Below are 14,717 nucleotides of genomic sequence, written 5' to 3' on the forward strand. Positions count from 1 at the left end.
TTCTATGGCTGCAACAAATACCTAGAGCAAGTCATCTTAGAGAAAGGTTCATTTTGGCTCACAGTCTTGGAGGTTTTGGTCCATGACCGAACGATTCTCTTGCTCATGGCAGTAGAGTGGCAAGGAAGCCTCATAATGGGAAAGAGAAAGGCAGAAATAGGGAGGGCTAGGGTCCCCCCAGGTCTGTGGAGGCCATGCCTCCAATAACCAGAAGACCTCCCACTAGGCCCTGGCTCTTAAAGGTCCTGTCACTTGCCAAGAACACTAAGTTCGGGGCCAACCTTTCAAGTTCAGATCCAAACTATAGCCACACTTTTAAAGCTTACATTTCACAAGTTTTATCAAATGTAAACATGCATGTAGCCACCACCACAGTCAATATCAAACATTATCATAGCCACAAAAATTCCATTTTGACCCTGCCATCAAACTCCTTCCTCTTCACTCTCAGTCTCCAGCAGCTACTGATTTGTTTTCTAACAAGATAGTTTCTTTTCTAGTTTCACATATGGAATCATTTACTTGAGGTCTTTTGTGTTTTGATTCTTTAACTTGGCAAAATGTTTTGATACTCGTGTGTCAATAGTTCATTCCATTTTTATGGGTTGTATAGTATTTCATTGTGTGGATATACAACAACTTGTTCACTCAAAGGAAATGATTTCTGTAAATGAAGTCTGAGCTAAGAAGCATGTGTGATTGAAGAGAAGCCAGGGACACACAGGTTCGTACACATAAAGTTTGAGAAAATTTCAAGGGGGAATGGTTAGCTTTCCCAAGTGACACAGGACTGACTCCCATTCTAGCCTCCAAAGAATGTATGGCTGAACCAGAAATAGAGCATGAGGTGCCCCTTCTGCTGTGTAGCCAAGAGCAAGACTCCAGGTGACCTGCCTCTGCGTGTCCCTCTGGTTGCTACTCTGCGATTGTGGGTAGGTTCCCACATGGTGGCATTGAGTTTGTGGGATGCTTCTTGCAGGGAGTCTGGACACTTCAATCTGTCCTTAGAGTTTATTATATTACAGACAAACAAACCACAACCCTCTGCTACGCTGTGAGTTAATCACCACTCACCTAAACAGTTGAACAACTGAAAAGTCAAAGATAGGTGTGGAGGTATCAGAGAAATGGTTCTTGGCTATTTTCATCTACTGGCTCTGGGCTCTGGGTCTGCACAAATCATCTCCGTGTGCACTTGTAGAGGGCTCCTGTAAGCCTGGGGACTTATAGGGTCATTGTGAGGACAGGGTCCTCTAAAACTATTGAGTGTGAACAAACATAATGCTGAGAATGAAGGATCTATCTTTCCAGACTCATGAAGTAGAAGGAAGTGATTATTTGATGTAGAATCACACACCTTCCAGAAAGGTTTGGAAATAAGCAGTGGCCACAGCTGCATACCTCTGTGAATGTACTTATGCTACTTAGTTGTGGACTGAAAAATAGTTGAAATGACACACATATACACTGCTACAACTTTACAAATGTAATGATATAATACACCCCAAGCATGGAATTACATAACCTTAAATGTGTGAATTGTATGGTACATGAATTATATCTTCGTTAAGCAATTTTAAAAATAAATAATGCTTTTTAAAAAAGAATTACACGCCTTTACAAATACTGGTAAAATACTAGGCATGACTGAAACATGGTGAATATTTAATTTATAAAATTTATTACAGTAAAAGATGCATGCCATTAATTTCTCTTAGAATAGTCTCCTCATTTTAAATAGTTATCTCATCATTCTTGCCACTTTCTGAAGCAGCTCTGGAAGTCCTTTTTCATGAGTGTCTTTAGTTAAACTGTCATGGCTGCTTTGATGTCCTGAATCAATTCAAAACCTTTCATGATCATTTTGACTTTGGGAAAGAGCCAGAAGTCATGTAATGCCAGATTCATTGAATATGGTGGTTGAGAACACACTGTAGTGTTTTTATGAATCCGCTTTTCCATTGGATGGCACTTGGCAGCAACATTCATTGTACTTTTGATCATACTTGGTAAAGATGCTCACAAAAGAAGACTTGCAGAACTGCTTCAGAAGGTGGCAGGAATGATGGGATACATGTGTTTGAACCAAGGGGGAGTATTTTGGGGGGGTATTCATGGCAATGCATCTTTTTCTATAATATTTAAAAAAATTTAAACACACATTGGATTATTTCTATTGGCCCTTTACACATCTCCTTTACTTACTGTTAAAGTAGGGAGTAATTAAAAAATACCAGCAAGCTTTAGTGTTAAAAGCTTGTGTTTGGACTTGAGGTCTGGTTGCTCATTCATCTTGGCCTTGAGGGTTTCTTTCCTTACATACGGAGGACAAGCACAGCCATTGCTCTTTGTCTGTGTAGTGAGTATAGCCCGATGCCTGGCACACACTGGATTGTCAGTTACATGTTACTTTCATCCAAATATGACTCTCTTTATTCAAAAGCCTTCCTCATTTGGATGAGTTTCAGGTTCTTAGAGGAACTGCCATCAGTAGGAACTGAGCAGAATGAGTACAGAACCTCGTCCCACAGACGATCGCCAGGAAGTGACAAGGCAGGCAGTACTTTTCATTTTCATTTGTTTGCTCTGGATTCAGATCTGCTTTGTCAAGCATGGAGGCTGGAGAGTTCCCAAAGGCTGAAGACAGAGCTGAGGACCCAGGCTCCCAAAATGAAGGGCAGCTTGATTCCCCACCTGGAGGGCAGAGCCCCAGCCCCACGGCTCTCTGGGATATGCTAGAAAGGAAGTTTCTGGAATACCAGCAGTTGGCACATGGAAGCCCAGGACATCGGAGGAGCCTGCTGAGTCTTCTCCCCCTGTTCCTAAAGGTCAGAATTCCTTTGATAAAATTTTATTTAAAATTAGAAATTTAAAAACTTGATGTGTGTTTGTAATATATGATGTTTGCATTCTTTTGGGGGAATTAGTATATATATATAAATATATCTTGATCATTTTTGATTCTCCTATCCTGATCTCCTTCTCCGATTTCAAAAACTCTGCCTTTATTTTACTCTAATTTGTTTATAATTTTGTTTCTCATATAGAGAGAAACCATGTGATATTTAACTTTTTTGTGTTTGACTTATATCACTTAACATTATTGTCTCAAGATCCATCCATTTTCCTGAAAATGAATCGAATTAATTCTTCTTTATGGCTGATATATATATCTATATATATATATGTCCTCATTTTCTTTATCCATTCATCTGTGAATGGGCATTTAGCTGTTTTCAGAGCTTAACTATTGTAAATTACACTATTATAAACTTGGGTGTGAACTATCAATATAGTTGTTATCTTTAACTCATTTGGGAACATACACAGAGAAGGTATAGCCGGGTCACATAGAATTTCAATTTCCAGTTTTCTGAGGCAGCTCCACAATGATTTCCGTGGTGGTTGTGCTACTGCACATTCCCACCAATAATGCAGAGATGCTCCCCAACATCCATCAACAGCTGATCTGATGGGATGAGACAGAATCTCAGAGTAACTTTAGTTTGCATTTTGCTAAAGGCTACAGATGATGAACATTTTTCTCCCCTATTTATTGGCCATTTGTACTTCTTTTTGGTACCAGGAATTGAACTCATGGCCTTGTGCTTACCAGGCAAGCACTGTACTGCTGAGCTACATCCCCAGCCCTGTACTTCTTCTTTTGAAAAGTACTTCTTTTCAGTTCATTTGCCCGTATTTAAAATGTGTTGCTGGTCTGGGGGGATTATTTTGAGTTCCTTGTGTATTCTAGACATTAGTCCTTTATCAGCAGTGTAGCTGGCAATTTCTGCCTTTTCTGTAGTTTGATTCTTGACTCTGTCAATTGTTTACTTTGCTGTGTAGAAGCTTTTTAATCTGATGTGGCCCTACCTGTTGGTTCTTGGTATTATTTCTTGTTCTGTTGGCGTTCTGCCCAGGCAGTCCTTGCCTGTGCCCATGGTTTCAAATGTTTTCCCCTCTTTGACTTTTAGAAGTTTCAAAGTGTTTCAGCTTCTTGGCCTTTTGTCTAAGATCAAGTGTAGTAGTTTAAAACTGTTTTATATCTAGGCCTTTGACCCATTTATATTTGATTTTAGTACAGGTGAGAGATACTGGTCTAATTTCATTTTTCTGCACATGGGTAACCCATTTCCCAAGTGCCATTTGTTAAAGAGGCTATCTTTTCTCCCATGTATGTTTTTGACACTTTTGTCAAAAATCAGATGGCTGTAGGTACATAGGCTTGTTTCTGTTTCTTCTATTCTGTTGCTTTGGTCTATATGTCTATTTTTGTGCCAGTACTATGCTGGTTTTGTTACTCCACCTTTGGAGTATATAACTTGAAATCGAGAATTGTGATGTCTCCTGCTTTTTTTTTCCTTCTCAAGATTGCTTTGGCAGTTCTGGATCTCTTCTGGTTCCATGCACATTTTAAGATTGTTTTAAAGTGATACACAGTAATTGTCAGTGTTTATGGAGTGCTGTGTGATGTTTCCACACATGTTTACAATGTATAATGAATGATCAAATTAGGGCACTTATCAACCACTTCAACCATTTACCACATCTGTGGGGAGGACATGCAGAATCTTCTCTTCTAGTTATTTGAAAATATGCACTAGCATATTGTTAACTGGAGCCACCCTACTGTTCTTAATTTTGAATCTGTAAGGTGATGGAGACTTGAGGTCACTTCTAGAATGACTGAAAACTGAAGTTGGTGGCTTTAATATCACACAAGTGGCCTCTGCTTGGTTGCTCAGAAGCAAGTCATCTTACTCTGTTGATATTGTTGTCCTAAAATACCCTAGGTAAGGTGGCTTTGTAAAAACATGAAAACCAGATTTCCATCTTCCCTTTATGCACTTGGCAGATGTGGTAATCCTGGTAGTGGGCTAGAAAGAGTAAGAGATCCTCTTTCAGACAGAAGAGTCTTGGGGTCTCTGCTTACCCCAGTCCTGTGCTCCCTAGCATCTTTCCTCAAAATGCTATTCTCATTTCTGTTATCTCACTCTACGGCTCTGGGATGTGAGGCCCAGAGACAGTGGGCTCTCTAACCACTGAGCCTGGGCTTGAATCCTGTGTCCCTGCCCTGCCCCATCATCAAAGCCCCACTGTACTGCTATTGAGCACATGGGCCTTCAGATCAGATAGCCCAGGGATCCAACTTTGGCTCTGCCCTTCACTAGCTGTGCATTCTGGGTCAAGTTAGCGAGGTACCAGTGACCTCAGTTTCCTTGTCTGTGAAGAGAAATCAACACTATTCTGATGCGGGACAGGGTAAGTGGAGATGAGGACTGCAGAGTGATAGTGTATGGGAAGCAGACAGGGCCGCACCTTTCTGCAGCTGCCTGGCACCGATGGTCCATGTGCCTAGCTGTTGCTGATCCTACCTCCACCGTGTCCCGAATTGCTGACACAATCGCCTCTGCTTTGGATCCCTAGAGCCCACCTCTGATGAGCCCGGTAGAGGCTGAATATTACAGGCTTCTCATCATTTACTTAATATCGGTATTCTTTTATTAAGTCCTGCAATGCCTACAAACCTGTTGTTTCTCTTTAGTTCTGACTAATAAAACCCTGTCTGGGTCCTCGGCCTTCTTAATTAGGACCTGCTGCTGGGAAGGAAGATGGGGGAGATGGGAGGTATAGTGCAGATAAAATGTGAGCTGTATCTAAAGCCTGAAAATATTCGTTGGAATAAAAGCCCTTGTGTAAGCAGTGAAGCCTGTAACCATTCTGTCCTGAGTTTTATAACGGAAAAGCAGTGTTCTTCCAAGATGTCTATGAAGGGCTCTTTTGGAAATATCAAAATCTAAAATATTGTATCATTTTCCATGCAATGAGGCCCTTAACGTCAAAGCCTTATGCATAGCTTGGTTGTCATGGAAACCATGCCTGGCTTGGGATTTGAGGCTCCTGGGTGATTATAAGAGTCCTGAACTACTTCGGTTGAAAAAAGCCCTTGCTCAGAGGAGCTCAACTCTCTATACTGGACTCTTCAGGATGGTCTGGATATTCATTGTGCTAAGGCAATGCACAGGAGAGAGTTTGAATGGTCTTTGCTGCTTGGAAAGTGCTGCATTCTTGGGGTGTGGGGTCCCGCCTGACAAGTTGGTCCTTTATCAGTGAGACCTGGCATGGAAGGGGTGACCTGTGAGGGTCAGGGTGTGGCTGGAGGTTGATGCTATGTATAGTCGGCCTCAGCGGCTGTCACCTGCTTCAGCCCAGGGAATCTGGAGACTTGACATGGACCTGATCTTGTGTAGCCAACTCTCAGGCTGCTGCTTTGGCAACTTCTTGTCAGAGATATTCCTCTTCTCTTTGGTTTTCTCCCATGATTAACCCCAAACACCTTGCAGGGAGGACCCTTCTTTCTTCCTGTCATTGTTTCTGTGGAAGCAGTCATCTCTTGGGCAGGTGTGAAGCTGGCCTTGGCTTGTTCTGTCCCAATGGCCTTCTGGGCTGAAGAATGACTGCAGGTCGCTCACCCACTCAAGAACCTTTGTGGTCAAAGACCAAATAGGATCTCACGGACTCTGTGGCCAGGCAGGGAGCTGCCCTTCAGAGTGAGTCAGAAGCCAAGTTCTCATTCAGAGTGGTGGGCTTTGCTCCTTTTCTCTCCTCTTCACAGGCTGGAGCAGAGCTCTGAGCTGGGACATGCTGCACAGTGCCTCAGTCTTTTTATTTTTTTATGTGAAAACTGAGAGGGGTTTATTGACTTTGGTATTTTCTTGGAGGAAACCAGTCACATGTAAAAGTTTGACATCTGATATGAGATTTCTGCACGCTTTATTTTACACATAAATTCTTCAACTTGTGGGGCACATGGAATTTTCCAGTTCACCAGGTCACTCACATGATTACAGTCAGGAGATTGGCACACTGTGTTAAAAGGAAATCACACAGAGCGAGGCCAAGCACTGTATGCAGCTTTAGGCCAACTAAAACCTCATCATGCACTGCCCTCCACACCGTCTTGGGAGTCCGCTATGTGCTTCCTGAAACCCTTACCGGGGACCGACGGAGGTTACAAGTGATTCTTTACAAAATAAAACCTCTTTGCCAAGTACTACTTGTTTTATAGAAAAATATGACAAATAAAAATTAGTGTTATTCAATGTGTTCATTTCAAAAATCACATATGGTACATAGGTTCAGGCCTTCTTCCCCCGTCATGGGGGCGCCATGTGCCCTGTGCGAATTACTAGTTAAATGCACCTTGTCCTCCACGGCCGGCTCTATTCCGACTGGTGAGAAAGGAGAGTGAATTCAAACATCTCCAGTGCTGGGTACACTCATAACAGTGCCTAGCTTGAGACTCGGGAAAACTGCTTGAGAAACATGATAAAATTCGTATTTCTTCTGAGTACAAGAAATTTGTCAAAACCTGTGATTAAAAAAATGCATTTGCTTTTTAGAAGAAATGGTTGATTTTTTTTTCATGGTTGGAATCTTATTCTGAAATGATTCCAATTTTAATCTGGCAGGGAGGGAGGGAGGGAAGGCTAAGTCTTCCACAGTTGGTTTGACAAATTTATGGGGGTCTCAGAGAGGCTGGCGGAGCACTGCTACAGTCACTGTAATACGGTCTCCTTTCTCATGATTACGTCAGCTTTAGAGAAAAGAGCCTCCTGTAAGCTATGTACAGCCATTTATAACTCAGTTTCTTTTTTCACTTGATATACAATTAAATTAATTCATGATAAATACTTGCCACAGACATTTACGTGGGTACAGACTCATTCTCTAGCTTTACTGCAGGGGAGAGGTCTTCAGAGGGATCCTGATTCGTGACTCCATTTCCTGAATGAGTGGGACTGTGTAATACACCAGCTCCTCCCAGCCGGGTTTGTGCCAGGCTAAGTTCCTCATGTCCTCTCGGCTCTGCAGATCCTTGTAAGCCCAAAGATGATGCACCATGTATAGCTGCCCAATCTGAGAGAAGAATCCTCCCACTGCTTCATTGTTGTCTTGTCGGAAACAAATTGCACGGGCCCAGTAATTGCCCCACTCAGTCATGGTCCCTGTTCGGAGCTGCTAAGACCTGAGTTCGTAGATGTTAGGTCCTGACCGGAGGACAGGTTCATTCCAGAAACTGAACTCCAGGAGCAGCTGGATCTTCTGAGAGAAGCATGTTGCTTCTTGCCTTACGGAAATTCGCAAATTCCTGATTTCCTCTGAGTTTACTCCTGACCTCCATGAGGAGGGGTAGCCTCCTTCATACCTCCAGAGGTGGACAGCTTGATCCTGCTCGCCATAAGACGTGTTCCAAGTTCCCACCAAAATGCAAGGATAATGTTTATCTTCATGAACCTTTGGTAACATCTCTCGACAAATTTTGTTGTATTCTTCTAGGCATCCCGGTTTAACATTGTGAAACTGTAACTTGTACAGACTGCTCGTTTCCTTTTTGGCTAGGAGATTCAAATGAGCATCTTTTCTTGGATCAACTTTCCTGACAAATAAGGATTTTAACCAGCTGTCTTCTCGAGGTCTGTTGCTGGAAGACGTCAGTTTCCGGAGACCCGGCAGCTGGCTGCAGGGGCCGGGGCGGCCGGCCGCAGGAGGTCTTGGGCCTCGGCCGCTCCTTGGGCGCGTAACACTCGCGCGGCCATCTTGCTCCGGAGCCCCGGCCTCTCCTGCCTCAGTTTTTTTTTTTTTTTTTTTTTGTATTAAATTCTTTTATTGGTACATTGTAGGTATACAACACAATTACATTTCTCATTGGGAATTGTACCTTTATGTAATGCATCTTGGTTCTTATTTTTTCCCCATTCCTAGTCCTCCCTTCACGCCCTCCACCCTTCCCTATTTACAAAGACTTTATTTCCATTTTTTCCATTTCTCAGCATTTTTTCCTTTCCCTTCTTTCCTTTCCCCTGTGCCTCCCACTACCCCTACCTCTTTGGACCTTTTCTTCCTATTTTACATTATCGATTATTCATTCTAATCATTGATACATTTTAGGTATACAATATAATGACATTCATCATTGGAAATTTGCACCTTTACATAGTCTCTCTTGGTTCTTGTTTTTCACCCTTGCCCAGCCCTCCCTTCAACCCCTCCAGCCCTCCCTATTTACAAAGATTTTGTTCCTATTTTTCCATTTTCTCATATTAATCCCATTCCCTTCTATCTTTTCCCCTAGCCCTCCCACTTCCTTCCCCTTTGCCCCTTTTCTTCCTATTTCACATGACCTATTATACATTTAGTCCTTATTTACACTTTCAGTTTCTCACACCAGAGAAACTATTTGGTATTTACACATCTGTGTCCTATTTATTTCACTTAAGAGTATCGCCTCAATGTGCATCCACTTAGCTATAAATGCCTCTAATTTCTCATTTTTGATGGCTGAGTAGTACTCCATTTTATAAAAAAACCACATTTTCTTGATCCAGTCTCCAGTTGATGGGCATTTGGGCTGTTTCCAAGTTTTAGCTATTACAAACTGCGCTGCTATGAACATGGGTGCACATATATCACTGTGGTATGATTCTTTTAATTCTTTGGGGAAGATCCCCAGCAGTGGAATAGCAGGGTCAAATGGGACTCCCAGTCCTAGTTCTTTGAGGTATCTCCATACTGATTTCCACAGTGCTTGCACCAGTCTACACTCCCACCAGCAGTGGAGCAGGGTTCCTCTTTCCCCACAGCCCCGCCAGCATTTGTTATTGGTTGATTTCATGATAGCAGCCATTCTTTCTGGAGTGAGGTGGAATCTCAGAGTTGTTTTCATTTGCATCTCTCGAGTGACCAGTGATGTTGAACATTTTTTCATGTATTTATTTGCTATTTCTACTTCTTTGTGTGAGAAATGTCTGTTCATTTCAGATGCCCATTTTTGGATTGGGTCTTTAAATTTGGGAGGTCTGATCTTTTTAAGTTCTTTATAGATTCGAGATAGTAGACCTTTGTCTGAGGAAGAGCAGGTGAAGACTTTTTCCCACATTGTGGGTTGTCTCTTCACACTGCTGGTGGTTTCTCTTGCTGTGCAGAAGCTTTTTAATAAGAAGAGATCCCACTTGTTGATTGTTTGTGCTAGTTCATGGGCAACTGAGGTTTTGTTCATAAAATCTTTTCCTACCCCGATGTCTTCAAGGGTTCTACCTAACCTCTGTTCCAACTGGTTCAGAGTTTCTATTTTAATATTTAGATCTTTAATCCATTTTGATTTTAGTTTAGTGCATGGTGAGAGATACAGGTCTAGTTTTAATCTTTGGCAAGTTGAAGCCCAATCTAGGGACAGATGCCCTCCCTTTCCTTTCCTGTCCTTTCCTCTCTTCTCCTCTCCTCTCCTCTCCTCTCCTCCCCTCCCCTCCCCTCCCCTCCCTTCCCCTCCCCTCCCCTTCTTTCCTTTCCCGTTTTTTCTTTTCTTTTCTTTCCTTTCCTTTTCTCCTTCCTTCCTTCCTTCCTTCCTTCCTTCCTTCCTTCCTTCCTCTTTTAATATGACTCTGTTCTGCCTTTGGCTGGTGCTATCTGAACCATAGACACAAGGTCATTGACATAGGATGGTTCAATTTACAATTTTTTCAACGTTATGATATGCAAAAATAATATACATGGAGTAGAAAGCAGACTTTGAATTTTGATCTTTTCCTGGCAAGTAAGTGCAGTAAATGGAGCAGCATCCAGAGAAATAAAATGATCCTGGGGTGAAGTAACACCTGTCATGGTTTACATTTAGATGTCCTCCAAGACCCTTGTGGATTCCTAGGCAGGGCTGTCAGGAGAGGACTGGACCATGGCGGGCTATAGTTGACTTGCTGTTAGGAGGTGGGGTCAATCAGCAGAGGCAGGTCACTGGGGTGTGACCTGGAAGGGTTTATTACTCTCCCTAACTCCTCCCTTCTCTCTTTCTCTGCTTCCTGACAGTCATGAGGTGAGCAGCTTTTCTTCCCCTAGACCCCTCTGCTGTGCTTTCCTGCCTTAGAGCTGGCCAATTATGAACTAAAAACCTGAGGCAAAATAAACCTCTTCTCCTTTAAGTTGTGGGTATCAGGTATTTTGTCCTAATGATGAAAAAATGACTAAGTCAATGTCCTAAGTTTGAAAGTTAGCCAGGGGCAGGGCCAAGATGTAAACCCCTGATGTCCAGGTGAGCAGTTGCTGTAGCTGGTGATAACTAGGTCATATTTACAGGGTGTGACTGGCTAACCAGAGCTTAGGTAGAATGTTTCCTAGACTTTGCAATAACACTGTGGAGTTATTTTTATTGCTGCTTTACAAAAGAGGAAAGAGGTTTATAGATGTTGAATAATGCAGCCAAGGTTGTTAGCTGTGTGAACCAAACCCAGCTAGCCTACCCCAAGTCTCTATTGCTGACCATGGGGCTCCCTTGTGTAATGTCAGTGTGTGTAGGATGGGACATATTTGGCTTCTCTTTCTCTATCTATCCTGTGACTCACTGGAGGACAATGACTTTGCTGGCTAGGACCTTACTTTTCTTTTGGGCACACAAACAACTTTACTCCATGCACATGTGATGTCTGGGCAGCTGACTGCAGGATGTTGCAGACAGGGAAAAGGTTTTATTTCGTCACATAGGAAGTGGCACAGGGCCGATGAGCTGGCAGTGTGCAGGGCAATGTTTGCAGGGAGGATTCAAGAGGCTCTTATTCTTTTCTAGCCAGGAGCCCTTGGCCTTGGTCTTTTCAGTGCCTTTTTGGTCATAGGATCTCATGCCACAAGAAGAAGGCATTCAGTGGTGAACATGGGCTGGTCCTGGTCTTGGGTTGAGTTTTCTTGAGTGGAAGGGAAGCCTCCAGGTCCTCACAATGCTTAGAGATATTCTGTGATATGGAGATGCACAAGGCTAGAGCTATGGAAGTAGTGGTTGAAGATGGTTCTTAGGATGTGGACTTGGAAGAAAATGGGAAGCAAGAAAGAGAATGCCCATAAGTTAGTGTACAATCTCCTGGTCTGTGGGACAGATAGTCTTGTGTGGGACCTTGTGGGATAATGGGAGATGTATGGGTGTGGTGGATGATGACAGTGGGAAAGGGATCACACTCCTCCATGCACAGTGGGAGGTCTGTGTCCCCTCCCCTTAAATCTGGATGGGCTGATGATGGCTTGTTTTGGCTTGGCTGACACAGGCCTCAGGAGACTCAGGCTTCTTCTTGATGCTTGGAATACTCACTCTCAAAATCTGGCTGCTCTGTACCGAGGATGTTGAATGGGACTGAGGAAAGGTCTATGTAGAGAGAAACTTAAGGTCTGACCTTACAGCTGTGCTTGCTGCCCACAGCCAGAACCACCTTCCAGCTACACTAGTGGGATTTTGGCAGCGGGTCTCAGCCTTGCTGAGCTGCCCTAGCTGCATAGAGCAGAGCAGAGCTGTCCTTATTGACTCCTGCCCAAGTTCCAGATTCATGAGCTAAATTGATGACTGCCGTTATTTTAAGCCACTCAATTTTGGGGTGGTTTTTCAGGCAACAATAGATAACTATAACAGTGGATGACATGGGGGAGTAATCCACAAAATTACTTGTACTTAGAGTGTGTGTGTGTGTGTGTGTGTGTGTGTACACATGTGTGCCTATTCTTAGGCTAACTATTCGGATAGTGGTACAGAGTTCATGTCATTGAATGCAGTCAATCATTCAGATACTAAAGGTGAATGTAACGACAATTGAAAAGCAACATTTTTTGTTGTTCCAACAAAGCTTTGATGTAGTACTTTTTTACTTTTAAATTTGCTAAGGAGATTGCCCACGTGTCACGCTAGCTGGGGAAAGTCAGGTAAAGTCATGGCAGAAACTCACTGAAAGACAAAACTCCCGACTCTGCAGTAAGGGGAGCAACAGTGACATCCGGGTCAGGCTGGAACACCAACCAGGTTCTTCCTGTCATTGTAAGGCTGAGTTTTCCCCCAGCATCTCTTCAAGGGCTTGGGTTCTTCCTTATTTTCCTTGAGAGACTAGAGCATCATTTTCTCTTTCTTCCATCAGAGGGACAGCCACAGGGCTTGATGGTGTAGCTTAGACAATGTCAGTAAATAAAAGTTTTTTAAAAAAATATTGAGCAATATTCTCCCAGCGTGCAAGTCCCAGTTTGGGAAAAAATTAGGGCCTTTTGGAAGCTGCCTTAACTCTTTGAGTCTCCACGGTACCATTCAGCAAATGATCAGCTCTGCGTGTCAAATAGCACCCCAGTGGCCTGAAAGAGTTAAAGCAGCCTCTGGAAGAGCCCATGGCAGTCCCAGGAAGGAGCCCGAGCCTTGGGAGAGCTGGCTCCGAGTACAATTACTGTTCAACTCGCAGTGGCCCCATTTGCTTTATTGTAGAGTGCTTCCTGAAGTCCCAGTGCTCCAGAGACAATATAGATACTTCTGAGTCAACCGCCTGCAAATTGGTCTTTGAAGGGCTCGAGGGTGCAGAGAAGGAGACACAGGAATTTGTTAGAAAGACATTGCAGCAGCGTACATGGTCCTGGGGAGAGAAATCATCTCCCCGCAGAAGTTCTGACCCTAGAAGATGGATTTTCTTTCCAGGGTGGCCATGCCAGGTGACTGCTGGGCTCCAGATGGCCACCACCAGTCTCCCAGACAGGCAAATGGTACTTGGCCTTTCTGTGTACATGAAAGCATTCACCTCTGGGTGCTGATTCTGGGTGCTTCACCTCCAGCTCAGCCTCCGTTTCTGCAAAGTAGGCATAAAGAGAGTGCCAACCTCAAGGTGTGGGAGGGTCAGTGGAGAAAATGCACTCATGGGCTTAGTCTAGCTTGAGAAATTTGATTTGATGTGAATTTTAGAATTCTGTACAACTAAACCAAAATAATACCAAATTAACAGACAGACGAGAAACCTGAAATAACTGCAAATGTATTATATATCAAAGGCTAATTCTTAATATATAAAGATCTTTGGGCCAGGGATTTAGCTCAGGGGTTCTGGAGCCTGCTGCGCAAACACAAAGTCCCAAGTTTGATCCCCGGTACCAAAAACAAACAAACAAACAAACAAAAAATATATAAAGATCTTCTTTAAATAAATAAAGGAGTAAAAATCTTAATAGAGTAATAGGCTAAGAATAAAAATGGCAGATTCATGAAGCATGAGAAGCATTTATCCACTCTGGTAATCAAGACTGAAATGGGGAGATACGTTTTCTTCCTTGAAGTTTTTCATTGCAGATGAACAGGCATGAGAACACCCATGTAGATGTGGAAAAGCCAGCTTCACATGGAGCCCATGGAGTCTAGCTTGGTAAATTTTATCAAGAGAAAAAGCTAGCAATAGGCACCAAAGATTGAGAAGACAGTACACACTTTAATTTGCAATTCTACGTTTTCGAGTTTATCTTTTTTTTTTTTTAATTTAGAAAGAAAAGTGCATGGTTCTGGAGGCTAAAAGTCCAAGCCCATGGCACTGGCAAACCCTCAGCAGCTGGTGAGGGCCTTCTTGTTGCACCTTAACAGAGGACATCACATGGCAAGACAAAAGTGTGCTAGCATGGATCTCTCCACTTCTTAGAAAGTCACTAATGCCACGATGAGTTCCCACCCTCATCAACTCTTCTAACCCTAATTACCTCCCCGAAGCCCTGCTCTAAGCTACCATTGACATATGAATTTGAGTTTCCAACACATGAACTTTTGGGGGGGCACATTTAAATCATAGCATAGTTGAAGAAAGGAAGGCTTCAAGTATGTTCTGATTGGAGGTTGTTAACATGAGTAGGTTGCAGGCAGCTATCAGTGGGTATTCCTGTGTGATTATTTAGGG

General features: G+C 43.0%; 1 protein-coding gene and 1 pseudogene across 4 annotated transcripts in view; one reads left to right on the plus strand and one right to left on the minus strand.

Moving 5' to 3' along the window:
• The window catches only part of Wdfy4 (WDFY family member 4), a 287,946-nt gene that overhangs the window by 20,417 nt on the left and 252,812 nt on the right, over positions 1 to 14,717 (plus strand). For 3 of the 4 annotated variants that reach the window (XM_004874534.4, XM_087210586.1, XM_087210585.1), the window contains exon 2: positions 2,597 to 2,828. In XM_004874534.4, the coding sequence (XP_004874591.2) occupies positions 2,613 to 2,828 (216 nt within the window). In that variant the 5' untranslated portion in view covers positions 2,597 to 2,612. Of the gene's footprint in view, positions 1 to 2,596; positions 2,829 to 14,717 lie in introns of those variants that run through there. The other variant, XM_087210587.1, reaches the window with a different exon arrangement.
• LOC106008616 (protein NipSnap homolog 2 pseudogene) lies at positions 7,602 to 8,600 on the minus strand (annotated as a pseudogene).

The sequence above is a fragment of the Heterocephalus glaber genome, unplaced genomic scaffold (assembly GCF_053883595.1).
Source record: "Heterocephalus glaber isolate CG9 unplaced genomic scaffold, H.glaber_assembly_v1.0 deba00001150, whole genome shotgun sequence".
Lineage (NCBI taxonomy): Eukaryota > Metazoa > Chordata > Mammalia > Rodentia > Bathyergidae > Heterocephalus > Heterocephalus glaber.